The 23,105-nt window shown below is 51.6% G+C and overlaps 1 protein-coding gene across 8 annotated transcripts in view; it reads right to left on the bottom strand.

The window, feature by feature from the left end:
- Positions 1-17,459, bottom strand: part of shank3a (SH3 and multiple ankyrin repeat domains 3a) — a 110,859-nt gene extending 93,400 nt beyond the window's left edge. For 7 of the 8 annotated variants that reach the window (XM_042334876.1, XM_042334879.1, XM_042334878.1 and 4 more), the window contains exons 1-3: positions 15,324-15,572; positions 3,340-3,543; positions 2,662-2,733 (exon numbers count right to left, since the gene is read on the bottom strand). In XM_042334876.1, coding sequence (XP_042190810.1) covers positions 2,662-2,733; positions 3,340-3,543; positions 15,324-15,485 — 438 coding nt within the window. In that variant the 5' untranslated portion in view covers positions 15,486-15,572. Of the gene's footprint in view, positions 1-2,661; positions 2,734-3,339; positions 3,544-15,323; positions 15,573-17,440 lie in introns of those variants that run through there. The other variant, XM_042334877.1, reaches the window with a different exon arrangement.
- Between the last annotated feature and the right edge of the window lie 5,646 nt (positions 17,460-23,105).

The raw sequence follows: 23,105 nt of genomic DNA, 5'->3' as shown, positions 1-23,105 counted from the left end.
TCAGTTTGGTTTGGAGGCTTAAGCATGGCGATGGGTTTTATGTAAGGGTCAGGCACCCGGCTGACAAATTACAGAGTGGGGGTGTTGGTTGTTGGTGTGTGGGGGGTTTGAATGTTAATAATAATCTTTCATTTGAAACAGCACCTTTCACATCAGGAGTACGTCTCAGAGCACTTCAGAGTGCTATAAAGTGCAATGACTGTGTGTTTAAGGGCAAACGCAGCAACCAAATTGTGCAGTGCAATATCCCTCAAACAGGCATGAAATAAGCAAGTGATTTTTTTCTTGGGGATTGTCGGCCAGGACAGGGAAACTCTCTTGAATCATGCCATGTATCCTATCCCTGCCCTCCACCGCTCCTGATCCCAACCCCTGGCTCAGGTCCAAATTCCTGTCTGTCCAGCGCCTTGGGACATCCTCCCGACGTAAAAAACGCTATACAAATGTAATTTGTTGCTGTTGTTGACATATCAGGATTGGAGTCATGGGGGTGGGGGGGTGGAGGGGGGGTGGAGTTCAGGGTGGTGTGGAGCTCATGGCTGGTGTCAGAGTCGGGCAGATCAGGGTCGGACTGTGATTGACACACTCAGAGGGAAGAGATCGCTCTGGCTCTTGGGCTGGGTGAGTGGTTAATTCTGGCTGACAGAGTGATCAATGATGTATTTTGTCACACAGTGCTATGATCCGGCAGAGAAAAGCTTTCAGTCACTAGGGAAACGGTAATGGGGGCAATTTGATCACACACAGCCCCACAAAGGGCACACGTGAATTCCCCATGTTAGCCTGTGCCCTGACGTGTCAGAGCCGCGTGTGTGTATGTGACTGAGCACAAGCTCACAAGCCCAGACTGCCCAGTGTCTAACGGTCTGAGTGCTGGCAGAGAAACGGAGCAGTGGGATTAAACCACAGATAATAATAATAATCTTTACATTTGATTTAGCATCTCCTCACCTCCTGAGATGTCTCAAAGCGCTTCACACGATATATGTAAATATGCTGAATTGACTGTATATTTTATAGGCGAAATGCAGTAGCCAATTGCGCACAGTAGTGGATTGATTGACCAAATTATTATTATGATTAAAAACATTTTGAAGGGATTATTACACGGGGACAAGTAATGTTTATGTTTTTACTTTCAGAGACGAGGGAGTCTGACTGTACAGGGAGCCACGCCACACATTCCATGCTCTCACTCGTACACACACTCTCTCTCTCTGGTGAAAGTGTACAAAGTTAATGCTACAGTTCTTACACAAAGTGGGGGGAGGGCATCCGCGTCACTTTCCACTTCCTACAGCCTGAACTATTGTCTGGGCCGAACAAAGCCCTTTCATACATGTGATTGGACATCGGTCCTTGGGACCGACAACACCACTCACTCCAAACACAAGCAGCTCTCTCTCTCTCTTTCTCTCTCTCTCTGTGCCCCTCTCTCGCCCTGTGTCTATCTCTCTCTTGCTCTGTCCCTCTCTTGCTCTCTGTCTGTTTCTCTTACTGTCTCTCTCTCGCTCTGCCTTGCTCTTGCTCTGCCTCACAGGTACATAGGGAATAGATTCTGCCCCTCGACTTTGTTCCGCCACTGTATTAGATCATGGTTGCTCCATCTCTCTCACTCTATATGTCTTCCTATCTCTCATTCTGTATCTCTCTGTTGCTCTATATCTCGCTCTATATCTCACTCTGTCTTTCTCACTCTCTCTCTCTCTCTCTCTCACAGTATGTGTTTCTCCGACCCACCCGCCCCACCATTGGTGGGAGAGCCTTCAGCCACTCTGCCCCCAACCTCTGGAATTTCATCCCCCAATCACTCCGCCTCACCCCCTCCTTAGCCTCCTTCAAGTCCCGCCTCAAAACCCTCCTCTTCGATCATGCCATCGGCCACTTCCCCTTCCCCTCCCTTCTCCCTCCCTGACCCCAGCTCGGGTCTGAAATGCTGTACACTGTCCAGCACCTTGGGACGTCCTGACGTGAAAGGCGCAATACAAATGTAATCTTATTGTTGTTGTTGCATTTCTTTGGCTCTCATTATGCATCTCTCTCTCGCTCTATTTGTGTCTCTCCCGCACTTCTGCTCTGTGTTCCTCTGTTAACCTCTCATTGATCAGCCAGTAATTAACTTTCTGACTGAGCAGCAAACAGCCATAATCAAATTTTAATAAATTACAGCTATGCTAGGCTGGCTCCTAACTACCTTGTTCCCCACTGGAGCTCTCTATCCCCATTCCCTGCTCTCTCTCTCTCTCTCCCCATCGTGTCGGTGCTGGGGCTCACTCCCCCACTGGAGCTCTCTACTCTAACCCCATTCCCTGCTCTCTCCCCATCGTATCTATGCTGGGGCTCGCTCCCCCACTGGAGCTCTCTATTCTAACCCTATTCCCTTCATTTTTTTGTCAGTATCTAACACATGGAAACCCATCACTATAACTTAAGAATATTGAAGTATTAGGTGCAGATTGCCAAGAGCTATGGCTTGGGAACCCCAGAGCGTGCGTTGGGGTGACTGCTGGAGTCTAACCAGGTAAAACAGCATAGTTTGCCATCCATATCGCAGTCTGGCAAACTTTCCCACTGCTTGTCCAGCTCGTATCACCCTCCCTGTTAGGGCTTTAGCTTGCAGGGCACCCCACCCCGACTCCCCCCCCCACCCCGAGCACTTACCTTGGTATGCAATTTGGCTAGTTGTTTCTCATCCACGTAGCTCTGACTGTACACTCGCTTCTTATACCGGAACTGTGGAGAAGAGAGAGGCTGAGTCAGGCTCTAACCTTCATCCCCATTCCCTCTCCCCCATCTGTCAGGTGGAGACATCATCCCATCCCACCCTCTTCTTCTCTCTCCTTTCATCCTCCCACTCTCTCACCTCCTCTCTTAATAATAATAAATCCTTGCATTTGATATAGCGCCTTATCACCCCTTCATCTCAAAGCGCTTCACAGGATGTAATGTAAAATGTAACGACTGTATATTTTGTGGGCGAAACACGGCAGCCAATTGCTCCCAGAAGTGTTCCACAAACAGTCGTGGATTGAATAAACAAATTATTTATTTATTTATTTATTTAGAAGGAATTGTATTACTTCTGGAAAAGCAATCTGCCAATCGACTAACAACTGGGTTCCTCCTTACTGCTGGGTAAATGGAGTAAGGAAACTTACCGAACGTTCCGTCCTTTCCCAGGAATCAAACCTGGGTCCTCTCGCTTGCGAGGCAAGTGCTTTAACCACTACACTGCACCACTCCCTTTACACTTCCGCTCACTGCCCTACACCTGCCCCCTCACTCCCAATGTCGGTGAACAGTGCCAGGTGATGGGCTGGGGCCTAGTGGGTGACTGACCTCTAAGTAGGGCACGGGGGTGTCTGGGGGAGTGGGGTACTCTCGCAGGAGGCGCTCCTCGTCCAGGAACTTCCCAGCTCGGCCATTGAACGCGGGCTGGAAGAGGCCGTAGTTGAGGACGTCCTTCAGGGTGTGGTTGAGGGTGCACAGGATGCGCTGTTTGGACACCCAGACCGGAGCATCCAGGTTAAACCGCATACATTTCTGTGGAGACAAAGACAGGAGTGAGACCAGGAGTGAGAGCGGAGAGCAGACGTAGTGGGGTGTGGGAAACCGGCGGTTTGGGACTTTTGGGGCAGGAGTGGACAAGAAGAGTTCAATGGTCTGACACTGTGTAAGCCTCTCAGAGTCCTTGGGGCGGGGGGAGTCTCCTGGTTCCTTCTTTACCCCCAGGGGTAAAGTCACACTGCTCTGTGCTGGCTCCAGTTTCAAACAGCACTGAACAGGGTGTAAAACACTATGCAGACACAAGGGGGCACACGCAGCTGCTGCCGCCATTTTCTTTTTTGCCTTCTGACGGGAGATGTTTTGACATTACACAGAGGATTATACAGAGCGTTACAGACCGCGTTTATACTCCACACAAACCTCTTGTAATTGGAGTTGAGGTGTGGATCAGCCACGATCCCACAGAATGGCAGGACAGGCTCAAGGGTCTGAATGGCCCTACCACTGTTAATAATAATCCCGGCATTTGATACGGCGCCTTATCATGTGGTTGAGACGTCTCAAAGCGCTTCACAGGATATACTGTAAAGTGTAGTGACTGCGTATTGTGTGGGCAAAGCGCACACAGCAGTGTCCCGCAAACAGTCACAATAATTTGAGTGACCACATTATTGATTTTTAAAAAAAATTTGGAGGGATTATTACCCCCGCCTCCTGCCTTCATAAACAGTCACTACAGCAGGCAGGCAGGCAGGCAGGCCTGGGTGTGAATGATGACAAGACTGAGGGAATCCCAGTCAGGTACTCTCTGCTATTCTCTTTCCAGCACGGCAGCTGGGAAGAGGAAACACAGATGTGTTTTGAGGAGAACAATAAATGAGGGAAGTAAATGAACAGTGAAGGCCAAAGATTTACATAAACAGCGACATAATCCAATTTACAAGACAGAAACTATTAGCTCAATGTTTCCGAAGCCACAGTACATTTCCCTCTGATCGCCCAGGGCCACACTACATTTTAAAGTTACTCCGTATTCAGAAGGGCTGAGGAGACAGAAATAATAATAATAATAATCCTTGTGTTTGATATAGTGTCTTCACGACGTTTGTGGGACACTGCTGTGCGCAACTGGATGCCATGTTTTGCCCAAAAAATACAGTCAATTCACTTTACAGTATATTCTGTGAAGCTTTGAGGTGTCTAGAAGACGTGATGAGGCACGATATCAAATGCAATGATTATTATTATTCTCATTGGGTCTCAGCCCAACCACTCACACTCCCTGCCTCTGGGGAGGTCAGCGGTGGGTTCGAGTCCCCTCCCTCCCCCCCACATTCAGGGACCTGATTACTCCAGCGCACTGCGAGGGAGAAGAGTGACATTGTCAGAGTGGGCGCACATCAAAGATCTCTGCTCCACGATTTGAAAAGAGAAGGGAGTTTCTCTCTCCTGTTGTCATGGTCAAGAATTCCCCACAGATAACACTGCTCACTCGCTTCACGGCTGTGGGATGTTGCTGTGTGCCAATTGGCCGCCACATTCGCTCACAAAATACACAGTAGCTGCACTTCAGAGTAAACACATGGCCTGAATACAGAATCTGTGGGAACTGAGCATCGTCACTCCCCCCAACACCCTCGCCAGGCTCACTCCCCCTGACCCCCGGGCTCACTCCCCCTGACCCCCGGGCTCACTCCTCCTCCCCCCCGATGTCTCTCCCTGGCCGGGAATTGAGCCCAGGTCCTCTTGCTTGCGAGTCGAGTGCTCTAACCACTACACTCACTACATGACCCCTGTATTGCTGCTGTGTTTCTCTGTATTGCTGTTGTGTCGCTGTGCTCTGTATAAACCTCACACCCATCCAGTGCTAATCTCTGTTCAGACGATGTGCAGATGTATTGTAGTGTCACCGGGACACAATTCTAACCTTCAACTGAAATCACACAGCTCAGACTCCAAAAATAGGCTTTACACACGGGATAAGCGTTTCAACATGTTTCACATTAACCTGCATTTACACCCGCCTGCCCGTCTCTCCCTTTCACTCTCTCTCTCCCTCCCCACCTCTGCATACAACCTGATATTATAACTCCTATTACAGCCTACTATAGCTCAATATCAGCCCAATAATCCCTTCAAAACAAAAACACATTTTAAAAAATAATAATTTGGTCACTCAATCCACGACTGTTTGGGGGGACGCTGCTGTGCGCGATTGGCTGCTGTGTTTCGCCCCCAAAACATACAGTCACTACACTTTACAGTACATTCTGCGAAGCGCTTTGAGACATCTCGAAGACGTGATAAGGCGCTGTATCAAATGCCGGGATTATTATTATTGTTATTTAAGACGCTCAGCTCACTGGGCAATGCAGCAAACAGCAATGTTGAGATGCTGAACACAACCAGAGGTGTCCTGGGAGCAGAGAGCAGCCGCTGCGGTCACAGCACAGACACTGCACTGCACTGCACTGCACTGCACGAGAGGAGGGAAAACCGACATTGGAAACCGGATGCAGAGACCGAGGCTGAACTGCTATCGAACAGGTTTTGTACCTGAGAGCCTGAGCCCTGCACAGTGATCCAGGAGCAGCACACACACACACTGACCACACGCACTGACCGCATACACACACTGACCGCATACACACACACTGACCGCATACACACACACTGACCGCACTCCTCACATACAGACACACAGCACACTGACCGCATACACACACACTGACCGCATCTCCTCACATACACACACACTGACCACACACACACACACACACACTGACCGCACACCTCACATACAGACATACAGCACACTGACTGCATACAAATATACAGTCATTTCACTTTACAGTGTGTTCTGTGAAGCGCTTTGGGACGTCCTCCCGACGTGAACAGCGCTATATCAAATGCAAGGATTATTATTATTATTACACACTGATCACACACACACAGACCACACAAATACACACCACACACACACAGACCACACACACTGACCACACACACACACTGACCACACACACACACACACTGACCACACACACACTGACCACACATACTCACTGACCACGCACACACACACTGACCACGCACACACACACACTGACCACGCACACACACACACTGACCACACACACACTGACCACGCACACACACACTGACCACGCACACACACACTGACCACGCACACACACACTGACCACGCACACACACTGACCACACACACACTGACCACACATACTCACTGACCACACACACACACTGACCACATACACACTGACCACACACACACACTGACCACGCACACACACACTGACCACGCACACACACACACTGACCACACACACACTGACCACACACACACACACACTGAACACACACGTACATTGACTGCCCACCGCACATACACAGACACCCAGCACACAGACCGCATACACACACACACTGATCGCACACACACAGCATACTGACCGCACACAGACACACTGACCGCATACACAACAATAACAACAAAATTACATTTATAGAGTGCCTTTCACGTCGGGAAGATGTCCCAAAGCGCTGGACACTGACCAGATACACCCAGCACACTGACCGCATATACACAAAGCACACTGACTACATACACACACACATCCTGACAGCACACACATACAGACACACAGCACACTGACCGCGTACAAACACACACACACACAAACACACAGCGAGTAGAGTAGGAGTGAATGGACAGACTGCGAAAAACGTTGTTAATGGGGAGTGTGATGTGATGAGTGATGACAGTGATTTGGTGAGAGGTTCGGGGACTGTGACAGTTCTATAAGATCACATCTCACAAATACAGCAATGAAATACCTCAATTCATCCTCCACCTGCTTACATACAACAGCTTATCAAAGGTAAACCCTGAGGACACGGCGACACATCGCTTGGGATTGCCAGCACCGTGCGGGCCAGCCACACAGCGGGGCTCAGCGAGGGCGAGCGAGGGGCAAGGGGGGCATTCACCACAATGTCTCTATCTGTCCTCTCACCACCAATATGCCAGTGGGTGGACAAGTGAAAAGGAAGAGCTCTCTACTCTAACCCCATTCCCTGCTCTCTCTCTCTCTCTCTCCCCCCATGGTGTCTGTGCTGGGGCTCGCTCCCCCACTGGAGCTCTCTACTCTAATCCCATTCCCTGATCTCTGCCCATCGTGTCTGCACTGGAGTTCTCTGCCTATTTATTCTCTCTTTTCAGACCCATTACTCAGTTGCCTGGAAACAACAGAGTGAGTTCTACAGCTCTCGCTTGTGCCTGATGTTCAGGTTAATCACTGTTTGCCTGAAATTGTTCTTTAGTCTTTTCCTAACTCTCCCGGTGACAATCCTCACCGCCTACAGCCTGGTTCCTCAGTCTCTGCGTGCGGGAACCATCACAGCGTCATTATCTCTCAGTCTAATTACAAACTTTTCAATTGGAATGAGCTGTGGCTCAGGCTGTGTCTCACTCTCACTTCTCAGTCAGGAGGATGGGGTTCAAGCTCCCTCTGAGCTCACAGTTCAAGCTGACTCTCCAGGGCAGTGCTTGAGGAAGAGAGCACCATATTGTTGGAAGCCCCATCCTTCGGATGAGATGTGAAGCCAAGGCGCTGTCTGTGCCCTGTACATAGGATGTTAAAGATCCCGCAGGCTAACTTGTTGGGAAAGAGAAGAGAGTTTCTCTCCCAGTGTCCTGGCCGACAGATACAGACTGGGGGGTGTTTGGAATCTGACAGATTGAGACTGGGGGGAGGGGGGAATTGATGATAATAATAATAATCCTTGCAATTTATATGGCGCCTTATCATGTCTTCGAGACGTTTCAAAGCGCTTCATAGAATATACCATAAAGTGAACTGACTGTATATTTTGTAGGCGAAACACAGCAGCCAATTGCGGAAGCAGGGTCCCACAAACAGTCATGGATTGAGTGACCACATTATTATATACATTTTTTAAAGGGATTATTACCCCTGGAAAAGCGATCCGCCAGTTGACTAACAACAGGGTTCCTACTTACTGCTGGTAAACAGACATGCGGAGTAATGAAACTTGCCCAACGTTTCGCCCTGCCCAGGAACCGAACCCAGGTGCTCTCACTTGCGAGGTGAGCACTCCAACCACTAAGCTACGGGACTCCAGAGGATTGGGGTCTAATAGTTGCTGGGGTTACTGTGCAGGGAGGAAGGGGTTAATGTGGTGATATTATGGGCTGTATCTGAGGCTGACGATAGTTGGAAGCCTAATAGTCAGCAATCTCTACGGTAACCGTCCGGGGAAATAAACCAGTTTATATTCATAAACCTTAATTACTACGCTTCAATATCCTGCTGCCCCAAGGTCTCGTCACCGCAACCCCGCTCCCTCACCATCAGCTCCGCCTCCACCCCGGCCCTCCACACTCACTACACACCCGGTAACCACTCGCTACACCCCCTAAACACCCGGTAACCACTCGCTACACACCCCCTAAACACCCGGTAATCACTCGCTACACACCCCGTAAACACCCGGTAATCACCCGCTACACACCCCGTAAACACCTAGTAACCACTCGCTACACACCCGGTAAACACCCGGTAACCACTCGCTACACACCCGGTAAACACCCGGTAACCACTCGCTACACACCCGGTAAACACCCGGTAAACACTCGCTACACACCCCCTAAACACCCGGTAATCACTCGCTACACACCCCCTAAACACCCGGTAATCACTCGCTACACACCCCGTAAACACCCGGTAATCACCCGCTACACACCCCGTAAACACCCGGTAATCACTCGCTCACACCCCCTAAACACCCGGTAATCACCCGCAACACACCCCGTAAACACCCGGTAATCACTCGCTGCACACCCCGTAAACACCCGGTAATCACTCTGTAAACACCTGGCAATCATTCAATAAACAATCGATAATCATTCAGTAAACACCTGGTATTCACTCGCTACACACCCCGTAAACACCCGGTAACCACTCGCTACACACCCCATAAACATCCGGTAATCACCATACACCTTGTAAACACCCGGTAAATCACTCGCCATACACCCCGTAAACACTCAACAAACACCCGGTAATCACTCGCTACACACCCAGAAACACTCCATAAACACCTGACAATCACCCTATAAACACCCAGTATTCACCTCAGAAACATCAAATAATCACCCCCATAAACATCCCGTAAACACCCGGTAACCACCTCAGAAACACCCGATAATTACCTCAGTAATCACCCCATAAACACCTGGAAATAACCCAATAAACACTTGGTAAGCACCTCATAAACACCCGATAACCACTTCATAAACACATGGTAATCACCCCATAAACACCTAGCAATCACCTCATAAACACCCAGTAATCACCCTGTATCATGGAGTCCTGTAGCTCAGTGGTTAGAGCACTCGCTTTGCAAGTGAGAGACCTGAGTTCAATTCCAGGCAGAGGGCCAAACCTTGGGCAAGTTTCCTTACTCCACACAGAGCCTAATAATAATCCCTCCAAAAACAAAAACAATAATAAATTGGTCATTTTCAATCTACGACAGTTTGTGGGACATTGCTGTGCGCAAACACCCCGGCTCAGCCTGTGACAGAGACTGTCCACGGGCAGTGACACGCTGCCCTCCAGGTGGCGTTGGGGGAACAGTCCCAATCAGACTCACATTACAACCTGTGTAATGTGGCTCCACGGCAGTAACTGTGGGAACAGCGACTTCCACACACAGCCTTGAAGTGAGTGATGTTATCTGGGGATGGTCAGCCAGGACACCAGAAGGGAGCGAGGAACTCTCTTCTCTTTCCCCGACAGCGCCACGGTATCTTTAACGTCCACCTGAACAGGGTGGGAGCTTTAATGTCTCATTTGAAGGACTGTGTCTCTGACAATGCCGCACTCCCCCCAGCACTGCACTGGAGGGTCAGCCTGGACTGTGAGCTCAGTTCCTGATGAAGGGCTCAAACCCACAAACCCCCTGACAGTGTGAGTGAGTGAGTGAGCCGGGCTGAGAGCTGATAAACTCCACTCTGTTGATTCCGCCCCCGTGTGGCCTGTTCCACATGACAGTCAGGTCCTCGCTCAACACGTTACACCAGTCTATCAGGAACACACACGCCAGCAGCACACACAAGATGTGCGAGATAATGCATGTGAATGCAAATGCATGTGTGTGCACGTGCACTGTGGCGTGTATTGAGAATGGGCTCAGTGAGTTCCTGATCATGTTCAAACCCTGAACTCCCTCAACAGACTGACCGGATTCCTCAGAAAACAGGTCTCCTCGCTCCGCACCCCAGCCTGTAACCCCCGCCACACCTCGACCTGGCTCCCCATCTCCAACCCATCCTGTCTCCCCCTCACGGCCTATTTCCCCTCCCACCTATCTCTCCCACAGCGCCCACCGCCACCACTTGCCTCCCCCTCCTCCCCAACTGGGCTGTCTCCTCCCTGCCGACTTGTGATCTGCTCTGCGCGGTCTCCAGCTCTTTATTCTCCAGATTTACAATTACCAAACTGATATTTTATTCCAAGGGAGAATTTTTTGTAAATCCTTTCTACGGTCCACTGGTTCCAATTAATTAGATGCCTTTTCACACTCCCTCTACACTGTGCATCCACACTCCCAGGTCAGGGTTAGAGACACAGTAAAGCTCCTCTACACTGTGCGTCCACACTCCCAGGTCAGGGTTAGAGACACAGTAACGCTCCTCTACACTGTGCGTCCACACTCCCAGGTCAGGGTTAGAGACACAGTAACGCTCCCTCTACACTGTGTGTCCACACTCCCAGGTCAGGGTTAGAGACACAGTAAAGCTCCTCTACACTGTGTGTCCACACTCCCAGGTCAGGGTTAGAGACACAGTAAAGCTCCTCTACACTGTGTGTCCACACTCCCAGGTCAGGGTTAGAGACACAGTAACGCTCCCTCTACACTGTCCGTCCACACTCCCAGGTCAGGGTTAGAGACACAGTAAAGCTCCCTCTACACTGTGTGTCCGTCCACACTCCCAGGTCAGGGTTAGAGACGCAGTAAAGCTCCTCTACACTGTCCTCAAAATGTTTCGCCCATAAAATACAGTCAATCCACTTAACAATATATTATTTTATTACTGATATTATAATGTTATTATTATATTTTTGTTATTATATAATTTACAATTATATTATTGTTGATATCAATATTTATATAATGTATATTATTATATTATTAATAATCCTTTAGCGGCTTATCACATCAAGGAGATGTCTCAAAGTGCTTCAAAAAATATATTGTAAAGTGAATTGACTGTATATTGTGGTCAAAACGTGTCAGCCAATTGCACACAATTGTGGTGTCCCACAAACAGTCGGGATCGAGTGATCACATTATTTTTATGAGGGGATTATTACCCCCGGAAAAGCGAACTACCAATCGACTAACAACCGGATTCCTACTCACTGCCAGGTTAACAGAGGCGCGCAGAGCAAGGAAAGTCGCCTAAGGTTTCGCCTCACCCGGGAATCTAAACGAGGTTCTCTCACTTGCGCAGTGAATGCTCTAACTCGTTAGCTACAGGACTCCACTGCTGATATGATATATTTGATAATATTATTATATATTATTAGCCATAGATGGTCTCAGGCTGCGGCGTATAACGCTCACTCACTACTGGCCAGTGCATGCAGGCGTACAGCTCTGACACACACACATACAGCTTTGACATGCTCAGACTACAGCTCTGACACGCTCACACTCGTGCTCACACTGCTCTCACACTCTCACACACACAGCTCTCGCGCACACAGACACACGCAGCTATCGCGCACACACGCACACAGCTCTCCCGCACGTGCACACACAGCTCTCGCGAACATACACACGTGTGGCTCTCACACACACACACACACACACAAAGCTCTCGCACACACAGCTCTCGCACACACACAGCTCTCGCGCACACACACAGTTCTCCCACACACACACAACTCTCACACATACACAGCTGTCCCGCACATGCACACACAGCTCTCGCGAACATACACACAGCTCTTGCACACACAGCTCTCGCACACACACACAGCTCTCGCGCACACAGCTCTCACACACACACACAACTCTCACACACACAGCTCACACACACACACTCAGCTCTCTCACTCACACACACAGCTCTCACATACACACACAACTCTCACACACACAGCTCTCACACACACACAGCTCTCTCTCACACACAGCTCTCTCTCACACACAGCTCTCTCTCACACACAGCTCTCTCTCACACACACACAGCTCTCACACGCACACACATAGTTCTCACGCGCGCACACACAGCTCTCGCACACACACAGAGCTCGCACACACACAGAGCTCACACACACACAGAGCTCACACATACTCAGCTCTCACTCACACACACAGCTCTCGCACACACACACACAGCTCTCGCCCACACACACACACACAACTCTCACACACACAGAGCTCTCACACACACAGCTCTCTCACACACACAGCTCACCCACACACACTCAGCTCACACACTCAGCTCACACACACACTCAGCTCACACACACACTCAGCTCACACACACACTCAGCTCACACACACACTCAGCTCACACACAACAACAACTTGGATTTATATAGCGCCCTCCACACCGAACAGTGTCTCAGAGCGCACACAGCTCTCACACACTCTCACAGATCTCACGCACAGAGCTCTGACACACACACAGCTCTGACACGCACACCGTTCTCACGCACACACCGCTCACACACACATATGACACACTCACACACACAGCTGACACCCTCTCACACACTCACAAAGATCTGACACTCGCACAGAGCTCACTAATTGGCCGAGTACTGCATTATTCAGCTCCAGCCCTGCACTGTGTGAGCAATGAAGCAAATCCACAGCCTCTCACACCCAACCCTGCGCTCCCACAGCATCGCTCTCTCCCTCTCTCTCTCTTTCACTCACTCTCTGTCTGTCCCTCTCTCAGTGTCTCTTTCACTCTATAATAATAATCCTTACATTTTATAGAGCGCCTTATCACGTCTTCGAGACGTCTCAAAGTGCTTCACTGTAAAGTGGATTGACTGCACATTTTGTGGGTGAAACTCGGCAGCCAATTACGCACAACAGTGTCCCACAAACAGCTTTGGGTTGAGTGACCAAATTATTTAATTATTTCTTTTAAAAAAGATTTTTTAAAGGGATTATTCCACTGGAAAAGTGATCCGCCAATCAACCAATAACCAGGTTCCTACTTACTGCTGGGTAAACAGGCGTGTGGAGTAAGGAAACTTGCCTAAGGTTTCGCTCTGCCCGGGAATCAAACCCGAGTCCTCTGGCTTGTGAGGCGAGTGCTCTCACCACTACACTGCAGGACTCCACATATAACCACTCGAGTAACAAACGGTGTCACTCCCGATCGAGCAGACACGAGACTCTGCACATCCGGCCAGAACCGGAAAACGTCACAGATCGTCCGCAGCCCACCTCTGCCACTCGCTCTCCCCTCTGAGTCAGGAGGTTGTGGGTTCGAGCAACCCCACATCGCAGACTCTGAGCTCACAGACCAGGCTGACGCTCCAGTGCAATGCTGGGGGAGAGACCTCTGTCCTGTCAGATACCATCCGCATTAAACTGCTAAAATCAGCTCCCATCTGTGCCCTGCTCAGGCGGACATTAAAGATCATGGCTGTTTGTGGGTCCTCGGGTTAGTGCACAATAGCCCTGAGTTTACCCGGTTTATACACAGCGTGTTATACCCACAGTTTACACATGGTGTGGTATAGACACAATGTGTTAAAGACCTCAGTTACCAGTACAATAACCCTCCGTCGACTTCAAAATATTTTCCAGTAAAACTGAGTGTTTCACACATGCCCAGGACACAAGACACATAATGACACGCCCAGAACACGGGATACACAACAACACGCCGGGAACATGGGACACGCAACGACACGTCGGGAACATGGGACATGCAACGACACGTCGGGAACATGGGGCGCATAACACAACGAGAACATGTAGCAACACATAAAGAACACAGTGCACGCAACGACACGCCCAGGGTCAGCCTGGACTGTGAGCTCAGAGACCCCGAGGGGAGGTTGGGGGTGAGAGTGAGCGGTGCTCCCATTAACCCTGACACCTGTGACCAAGTACCACTCTCTGACATCACACGGACTGCCACCCCGTCCCTCCCTCTCAGCCCCCCCATCCCTCCCTCTCAGCCCCCCCCCACTCTCAGCCCCTCCCTCCCTCTCAGCCCCTCCCTCCCTCCCTCAGCCCCTCCCTCCCAGCCCCTCCCTCCCTCTCAGCCCCTCCCTCCCTCTCAGCCCCTCCCTCCCTCTCAGCCCTTCCCTCCCTCTCAGCCCCTCCCTCCCTCTCAGCCCCTCCCTCCCTCCCTCTCAGCCCCTCCCTCCCTCTCTCTCAGCCCCTCCCTCCCTCCCTCGGCTGAGCGAGAAGGGAGATGACAGTAGAGGCAATGGCTTTGGTCCATTATTATTCGCACATTAATATTCTGCAAGACAGCTGCTGGGGACAGTCACACCTCTGTCAGGGCGGGTTGGGTTGGGTTGGGGGGGGGGGGGTGGAGATAGGGGGGTTCCCCAGCCATCACACCCCCAAACAAGCAACAGGCAGGGAGGAAAGCAACAGGAGGGAGAGGGAGGCAGGGAGGGAGGGAGGGCAAGGGGCTGTTAGAGGATGCCAGGCAGGAGTGGCAATAGGAGGGGTGCTCTCTCTCTGCACCAAATGCCAGAGATCCGGTAGACACTGACCGTCTGCTGGAGATCAGGGATGCCCACACGGATGACGATGGTGCTGGGGGCCGGGTTGTCCATGTGGCTGCTGCCGCTGCCGCTGCTCTGATCCCGGCTGCTCTCCCAGCTCTCCCCGCCGCCGACACTGCATCGCCAGCCGCCGCTCGCACTCACAGGCATGCTCCATACACTTGCCAGCCAGCCCGGCTCACAGCACTGTCACTGGGGGAGACACGAGAGACAGTCCAGCATGTGCACAGCCCCCTCCCTCCCTCTCACACCACACCGTGCAGAGCACACACCCTCACACACACACCCTCACACACACACACACCCTCACACACACACACACCCTCACACACACACACACACACCCTCACACACACACACACACACCCTCACACACACACACACCCTCACACACACACACACACACACACCCTCACACACACACACACACACCCTCACACACACACACACCCTCACACACACCCTCTCACACACACACACACACCCTCACACACACACACACCCTCACACACACACACACACACACACCCTCACACACCCACCCACCCTCACACACACACACACAGTGCAGAACACCCACCCACCCTCACACACACACAGTGCAGAGCACCCACCCACCCTCACCCACCCTCACACACACACACACAGTGCAGAGCACCCACCCACCCTCACCCACCCTCACACACACACACACAGTGCAGAGCACCCACCCACCCTCACCCTCACACACACACACACCCACCCTCACACACACTGAGCAGAGCAGATCTCTCTCACACACACACAGACTCAGCCCAGCATGTGTACAGCCTCTCCGCTCTCTCATACAGAGTCCAGCATACATACAGGTCTCTGCCACACACACTATGGTGCTCCCTCTCTCTCTCACATACACACTACTGTGCTTACTCTCTCTCTCTCTCTTACACACACACACAGCAGAGATCTCCTTCACACACTCACACAGTAGAGCTCTTCCTCACACACTCTGGATCGCTCTCTCTCTCCCTCTCACACACACACAGAGCAGAGTAGATCTCACATACACACAGTAAAGAGAGCCCTCGCTCTCCCTCACACACACACACTGAGCTAACACAGCCCTCCTCAATAATACAGTGACTGGCTGTGCTGCTGGCCTCGGGTTTCCTGCTCATTCACCTGCTGCACTGCAGAAAGCATTCACTGCTAACAGGGAACATATACACACGCTGTCTAGCTCTTAGAGAGGGGGAGTGTGTGTGTGAGAGAGTACAAACAGGTAATGGTCATTCAGTGTGTAAAACAGAGAAAGAGAGAGTGGATGTGTGTGTGCATTATTTGTGTATGATAATCCTTACATTTGATATAGCGCCTCTCATGTATTCAAGATGTCTCAAAGTGCTTCACAAAATACACAGTAAAGTGAATTGACTATACTTTGTGGGGTAAATGTGGCAGCCAATTGCACAATGTCCCACAACCAGTCGTGGGTTGAATCACCAAATTATCATTATTTTTTTGAAGGGGTTATTGTCCCAGAAAGTGATCCGCCAATCGACTAACAACTGGGTTCCTACTTACTGCTTGGTAAACAGAGGCATGTTTCGTAAGGAAACTTGCCCAACATTTTGCCCCGCCCGGGAATCAAACCCAGGTCCTCTCGTTTGCAAGGCAGTGCTCTTTGCTTGTTGGGCAGAGAAAGCTGCCCGACAGTAACCACAAAATTACTGGACTCTACCTGTACGTGTGAGAGAGACAGTGTGTGTGATCAGTGTGTAAAATAGAGAATATGTGTGAGAGACAGTGTGTGTGTGTGTCAGAGTACAAACAGGGCAGTAGTGTAAAATATATTGAGTGAATGTGCGACAGAGACAGGAACAGGGAGATCTATGTGTGTGTAACACGGAGAGAGTAACCATTACAAGAGTGGGGATGTCAGTCATCACTAGAGAGCAGGGAATGGGGTTAGAATAAAGAGCTCCAATGGTGAGTGAGCACCAACACAGACACGATGGGGAGAGAGAGAGCAGGGAATGGGGTTAGAGTATATTTTTAAAACAGTCGGGGGGAAACCAATCACCTTTCTTAAAGTTTATCCAAACTGCGCATTTCATGCAACCTACCTACAGATGGAAATTCCAGAGATATTTGTTGGAATGGAACCCGTCTCTCCCTGGAGGGACGCATCCTGTTTACCTAAACCAGTGAGTGAGTATCAGGTGCCGGTTGGCAAGAACCAAGGCTTGGGGACATTGAGAGCACTGCCACCTCGCACATACGCACGCACCTCACAGAGTAGCTCCAGTGTATTCATCACACATGGCCTCAGACAGCACCTCCCAGGGAGCAGGGTGACCTTGGCTGTGTGTAAATATGGGTGAGAATCAGCCACACAGAGCCAGGGGGTCCGGCACACCGCCCCCCACCCCGCCTCCCCCTGGTCTGACCAGCATCGATCACTAAATCCACGTCTCACTGGGTAAATATTCACCAGTGAAACAACAGAGGAGGGCTCAGCCTACCTCGTCTGCCCAACAAAGTACAGCCGGGGGGTGGGTGTAAGGATTATTCTGTGAAGCACTTTGAGATGTCTCGAAGACATAATAAAGCGCTATATCAAATGCAAGTATTATTATTATTATTATTCTGCGAGCAAGGGAGATGGAGGAACATCAGCAGGGGCACAGCTAGTAACCAGGGGTCTGGCCAGAGGCAAACAGTGACCAGGGACGGATCTGTCCTCTGATAAATGCACCTTCACTTACCTCTGCCCTCCACCCGTCTCCATATCTCTACATTTCCTCTCTCACTCTGTCATTCCCTTTCCTCTCTCTCTCCCTTTCCCTTCTCTCATCCTGTCTCTCCCGTTCCTTTCTCGCGCAGTCGTGACAAATAGGTGATTACCACTGTCATTAGGGTTACTAATCCCGTCTACACAGAGTTCACAAACCGTTTGCTCAAGAGAGCAGAGATTGTGACAGGGAATGGAGTGGAGAGCGGACAGGTGGGGGCAGCAGCCAGCCAGTCACAGGCCAACCAGACTCTGTTTCTACCCCTGACCTGGGAGTGTAGAAAGACTGTAGTGGAAGCTTTACTGTGTCTCTAACCCTGACCTGGGAGTGTGGACGGACAATGTAGAGGGAGTTTTACTCTGTCTCTAACCCAAGCTGTTGCTGACCTGGGTGAGGTCAGTGTCTGAATTGCACCTGACGGAAAATCACGAGGTGAAAAGTCAATTTTGTCAACAAACAATTTACAGATTAATTTCAGCGTAAGCAGAACAGAGACAGGGAGGGAGGCTATGAGAGAGTGAGACTGACAGAGAGTGAGACTGTGAGACAGTGAGACGGTGAGAGAGTGAGACGGTGAGAGAGTGAGACTCAGACGGTGAGAGTGAGACGGTGAGAGAGTGAGACTGTGTGAGACTGACAGTGAGATGGTGAGAGTGAGACTGACAGAGAGTGAGAATATGTGAGGGTGAGACTGTGAGGGGGGAGACTGTGAGAGAGGGAGACTGTGAGAGAGAGAGACAGTGCGAGAGTGAGATTGAGAGAGAGTGAGTCTGAGAGAGAGTGAGACTGAGCTGGCGTAATATTAAGGGAGTTGCTGAGAGGATGCTGATATATATATACACGCTTGTTCCCCAGAGAATCAGAGTGTAACTGAGAGGCCAGGTAACACTCACTGAAACGTTATACAACTAATTGTCGGGGGCTCTGAGCTCAGTCTGGCTGACACTCCATCCCAGCTTCAGAGACACCGTCTCTCAGATCAGACCTCAAACCCAGCTCCTGTCTCTGCCTGTACAGGGGGATGTTAAAGCTCCCGCAGTGCTGTCAGGAAAGAGAAAGGAGTTTTTCTCTCTCTCTCTCTCACTCTCCCTGTGTCCTGGCCGACAATCCCCCAAATACGATCATTCACTTACTCCACGGATGTATGTAGCACTGTGTCTCCCTGCCTCCCTTTCTCATTCCCTCAGTCTCTCTCTCCTTGCTTCTCTCTCACATTCATTTCCACCTTCCGCTCTCTGTCACATTACTCTCTCCCCCACTCTCTGTCATGCTCACGCTGTCACATTCTCACTCTCTCCCCCCTCTCTGACATTCTGTCCCAAATCGAGGGGATAAGTTCAGACACCTCTGCCCCATCCACCACCACCCCCACATCACCTCTCTCAATGACCCACCCCCCACCCATCCCCCCTATACTCTTTTGACCCTATCTCTCCCTCATTGCCATCGTTCACAAACTCAAACCCACCACCTGGTCCCTCGATCCCATCCCCACCTCTCCTCATCTCCCAGCTCCACCTTCTGGCGCCTCTATTGTCCGTTGTCATCAACCTCTTCTTGTCCACCGGTTCAGTTCTCACCCCCCTAAAAATAGCCGTCATCATCCCCATCCTGAAAAAACCTTCCCTGGACCCATCCCTCCTCTCCGGCTACCGCCCCATCTCTAACCTCCCATTCCTCTCCAAGGTCCTGGAACGAGTTGTCGCGTCCCAGCTCCGCTCCTTTCTTTCTCTCCATTCCCTCTTTGATCCCCTCCAATCCGGCTTCCGCGCTGCCCACAGCTTGGAAACAGCTCTGGTCACAGTCACTAATGACATTCTGAACATCTGTGATCAGGGCTCCCTCTGCCTCCTTGACTTCCTCGACCTCTCTGCTGCCTTCGACACTGTCGACCACTCCATCCTTATACACCGCCTCTCCTCTTTACTTAACCTTTGCGGACCTGCCTTTGCCTGGTTCAATTCCTATCTCTCTCACCGTCTCCACTTTGTTGCCTCTAACGGTTTCTCCTCCAGGCCCCGCACTGTCATGTCTGGCGTCCCGCCCCACCCTCAACTCCAGGGCCACTGCTGTCCTGACAGACTGCCTGTCTGCCCCCACCCTCAACTCCAGACCCACTGCTGTCCTGACAGACTGCTGTCGTACATCAAGTCCTGGATGAGGGCAAACTTCCTACAGTTGAATGTGAACAAGACTGAGGCCCTCCTGATTGGCTCGTGCCAGCGGCTCCGCACCTCAGGCTCCGGCAGCATCAACCTCCATGGTTGCACACTTCAACTGACCAAGCCAGTCAGGAACCTGGGGGTCTTTTCTTCCCCACATTCAAGCCATGACCCGCTCTGCCTTCCCTCACCTCCGTAACATTGCCTGACTTCGCCACTACCTCACCCCTCAGGCGCTGAAACTCTTGTTCATGCTTTCATCGCCTCCAGGCTCGACTATGCAAACGCCCTGCTTGTCGGCCTTCCCAACTCCTCCCTCCACAGACTGCAGATAGTCCAGAACTCTGCAGCCCGTGTCCTCTCCCGCACCAAACTCCGTGACCCCATCTCCCCCACTCTCGCCCGACTCCATTGGCTCCCTATCCTTCAGAGGATTCAGTTCAAGATCCTGGTCCTCACCTACAAAGTCCTCCATGGTCTCGCCCCACCCTACCTCTGTGACCTCCTAACCCCTTACCAACCCGCCCGCTCCCTCCGCTCAGCCGGCTCTGGCTGCTCCATGTCCCCCGACCCACCCGCCCTATCATTGGCGGGAGAGCCTTCAGCCACTCTGCCCCCAACCTCTGGAATTCCATCCCTCAATCACTCCGCCTCACCCCCTCCTCAGCCTGCTTCAAGTCCAGCCTCAAGGCTCTCCTCTTCAACCATGCCATCGGTGACCCCCCCTCCTTGACCCCAGCTCGGGTCTGAAATGCTCTACACTGTCCAGCGCCTTGGGACGTCCTCCTGACGTGAAAAGCGCTATACAAATGTAATCTTGTTGTTGCTGTTGTCTCACTCTGTCACACACTGCTTCTCTCAGTCTCTCTCCCGCTTCCTTTTCTGTTTCTCTCCCTCTCACATGGCGTCTCTCTCGATCTCCCAGTCTCTCACACTCCCTCCCCCTCTCTCTCAGTTTCTCTATCTCCCAGACTCTCTCACTCCCTCTCTCTCTCAGGCTTTCTCACATTCCCCGTGAGCACTGGGGACAGCAGTGAGCAGTGAGTGCACTGCCGGCCGGACACTGCCCTGCCTTCTGGTGGTGACCAGATGCAATAACCAGCTGACCAGCCTCTCACCCACCATGTGAAGAAACATCTCTGGAATTTCCATGTGTAGGTGGAAGGCAGGGAATTCTCAGGCTCGTTTTAAGACTCTTAAGCACAGTGATGGGTTTCCACGTGTGTCAGACACCCGGTAGACATATTCACCCAAACCATTCTTTCCCAGAAAATAACTCCCTCACTCTTCCCTTCCTCCTACACTCTACCGGACTCCTCACCTCCCTCATTCTTCCCTCCGCGCTCCCTCTGGAGAAGCTGACGCTCGTTGCTGAATGCGGGCCCTGGTTGGAGCCACTGTTGATAGAGACTCGGGGGCAGTGGGGTGGCCAGGCTGTCATATTTCAGGCGGCCCCTCCCCGCCAGGTGATGAGGAGATGTTAAAGATTAACTGTCTCTCTTGAGGGGGAGGGACGATCACTGCCAAAACAAACATTCCAGCAAAACTATTCCTAGCAGCAGCTCTGCCTCCATACCCTCACCGCCCCCGTCACCTCACCCCTAACCTGATCTCCCCAGCAACACCAGCTTAGTCTCATCCAGCCTTCGGCACTGGGGTAAACCAAGGCCCAGTCAATCCAGTGGGGGAGCGAGCACCAGCATAGACACGATGGAGAGAGAGCAGGGAATGGGGTTAGAGTAGAGAGCTCCAGTGGGGGAGCGAGCCCCAGCACAGACACGATGGAGAGAGAGCAGGGAATGGGGTGAGAGTAGAGAGCTCCAGTGGGGGAGCGAGCCCCAGCACAGACACGATGGGGAGAGAGAGCAGGGAATGGGGTTAGAGTAGAGAGCTTCTCTGCCCCAGTGATGAATGTCCAGCTAAGTCCCAAAAAAGGGCCTGTCGCCTGGGAACGCCAGCCCTGATTGGCTGGAGCGGCCTTGCTGGGGGCTGGGGGGATACAATGGAGCCTGTATGTAGTGTCAGCTCTCTGCAGGGCGTCCAACCTGCGGGCTGGCGAGCAGCCCGGCCTGTGCTCTCACTGAGGTCTGCTGTGTGTGTGTGTGTGAGCCAGGCCTCACAATGGCCTCCTGTTCCCCCCGGGAGGCCACATTCTCGCTCTCAGTTTGTGAATGGAAACTGTTCCCAGGGTCCCAGCCCCCGGCCTCCAGTGACCAGCTCCTAAACATAAACATATCAGCTCATCTCTATCCCACACAGTGGGAAGGGGGGAGGTGGAGCGTGTGTGTGTGTGGTGGGGGGCGCACGGGCGAAAGAGTGCTTTCAGGGGTAAGTGTGTGTAGGGGAGGCTGTGTGGGGGAGGCTGTGTGTTTGAGTGTGTATGTGTGAGAGACTGTGTGTGTGCTTGTGTGTGTGAGTCGGTGTGTTCGTCTGAGCATATGTGAGACTCTGATCCGAGCTGTGTATGTGAGTGTGCATGTGAGACGCTGATTTGGGCTGTGTGTGTGCATGTGTGAGTGTGTATGTATGAGAGACCCTGTGTGCACGTGAGAGACGCTGAGCTGGTGTGTGTGCGCGTGTGTGAGAGACGCTAGCTGGGCTGTGTGTGAGAGACACTGAGCTGGGTTGTGTGTCTGTGTGTGTGAGACGCTGAGTCGGGTTGTGTCTGTGTGTGAGAGACGCTGAGGCGGGCTGTGTATGTGTGTGTGTGACGCTGAGCCAGGCTGTGTGTGTGTGTGTGTGTGTCTGACGCTGAGCCAGGCTGTGCGTGTGAGATGCTGAGCCGGGCTGTGTGAGAGATGCTGAGCCGGGCTGTGTGAGTGTGAGATGCTGAG

Source organism: Callorhinchus milii, unplaced genomic scaffold (genome assembly GCF_018977255.1).
Source record: "Callorhinchus milii isolate IMCB2004 unplaced genomic scaffold, IMCB_Cmil_1.0 Scaffold5, whole genome shotgun sequence".
Classification (NCBI taxonomy): Eukaryota; Metazoa; Chordata; class Chondrichthyes; order Chimaeriformes; family Callorhinchidae; genus Callorhinchus; species Callorhinchus milii.
Note: the sequence above shows the minus strand (reverse complement) of the source record. Positions and strands in the feature narration are given on the sequence as shown.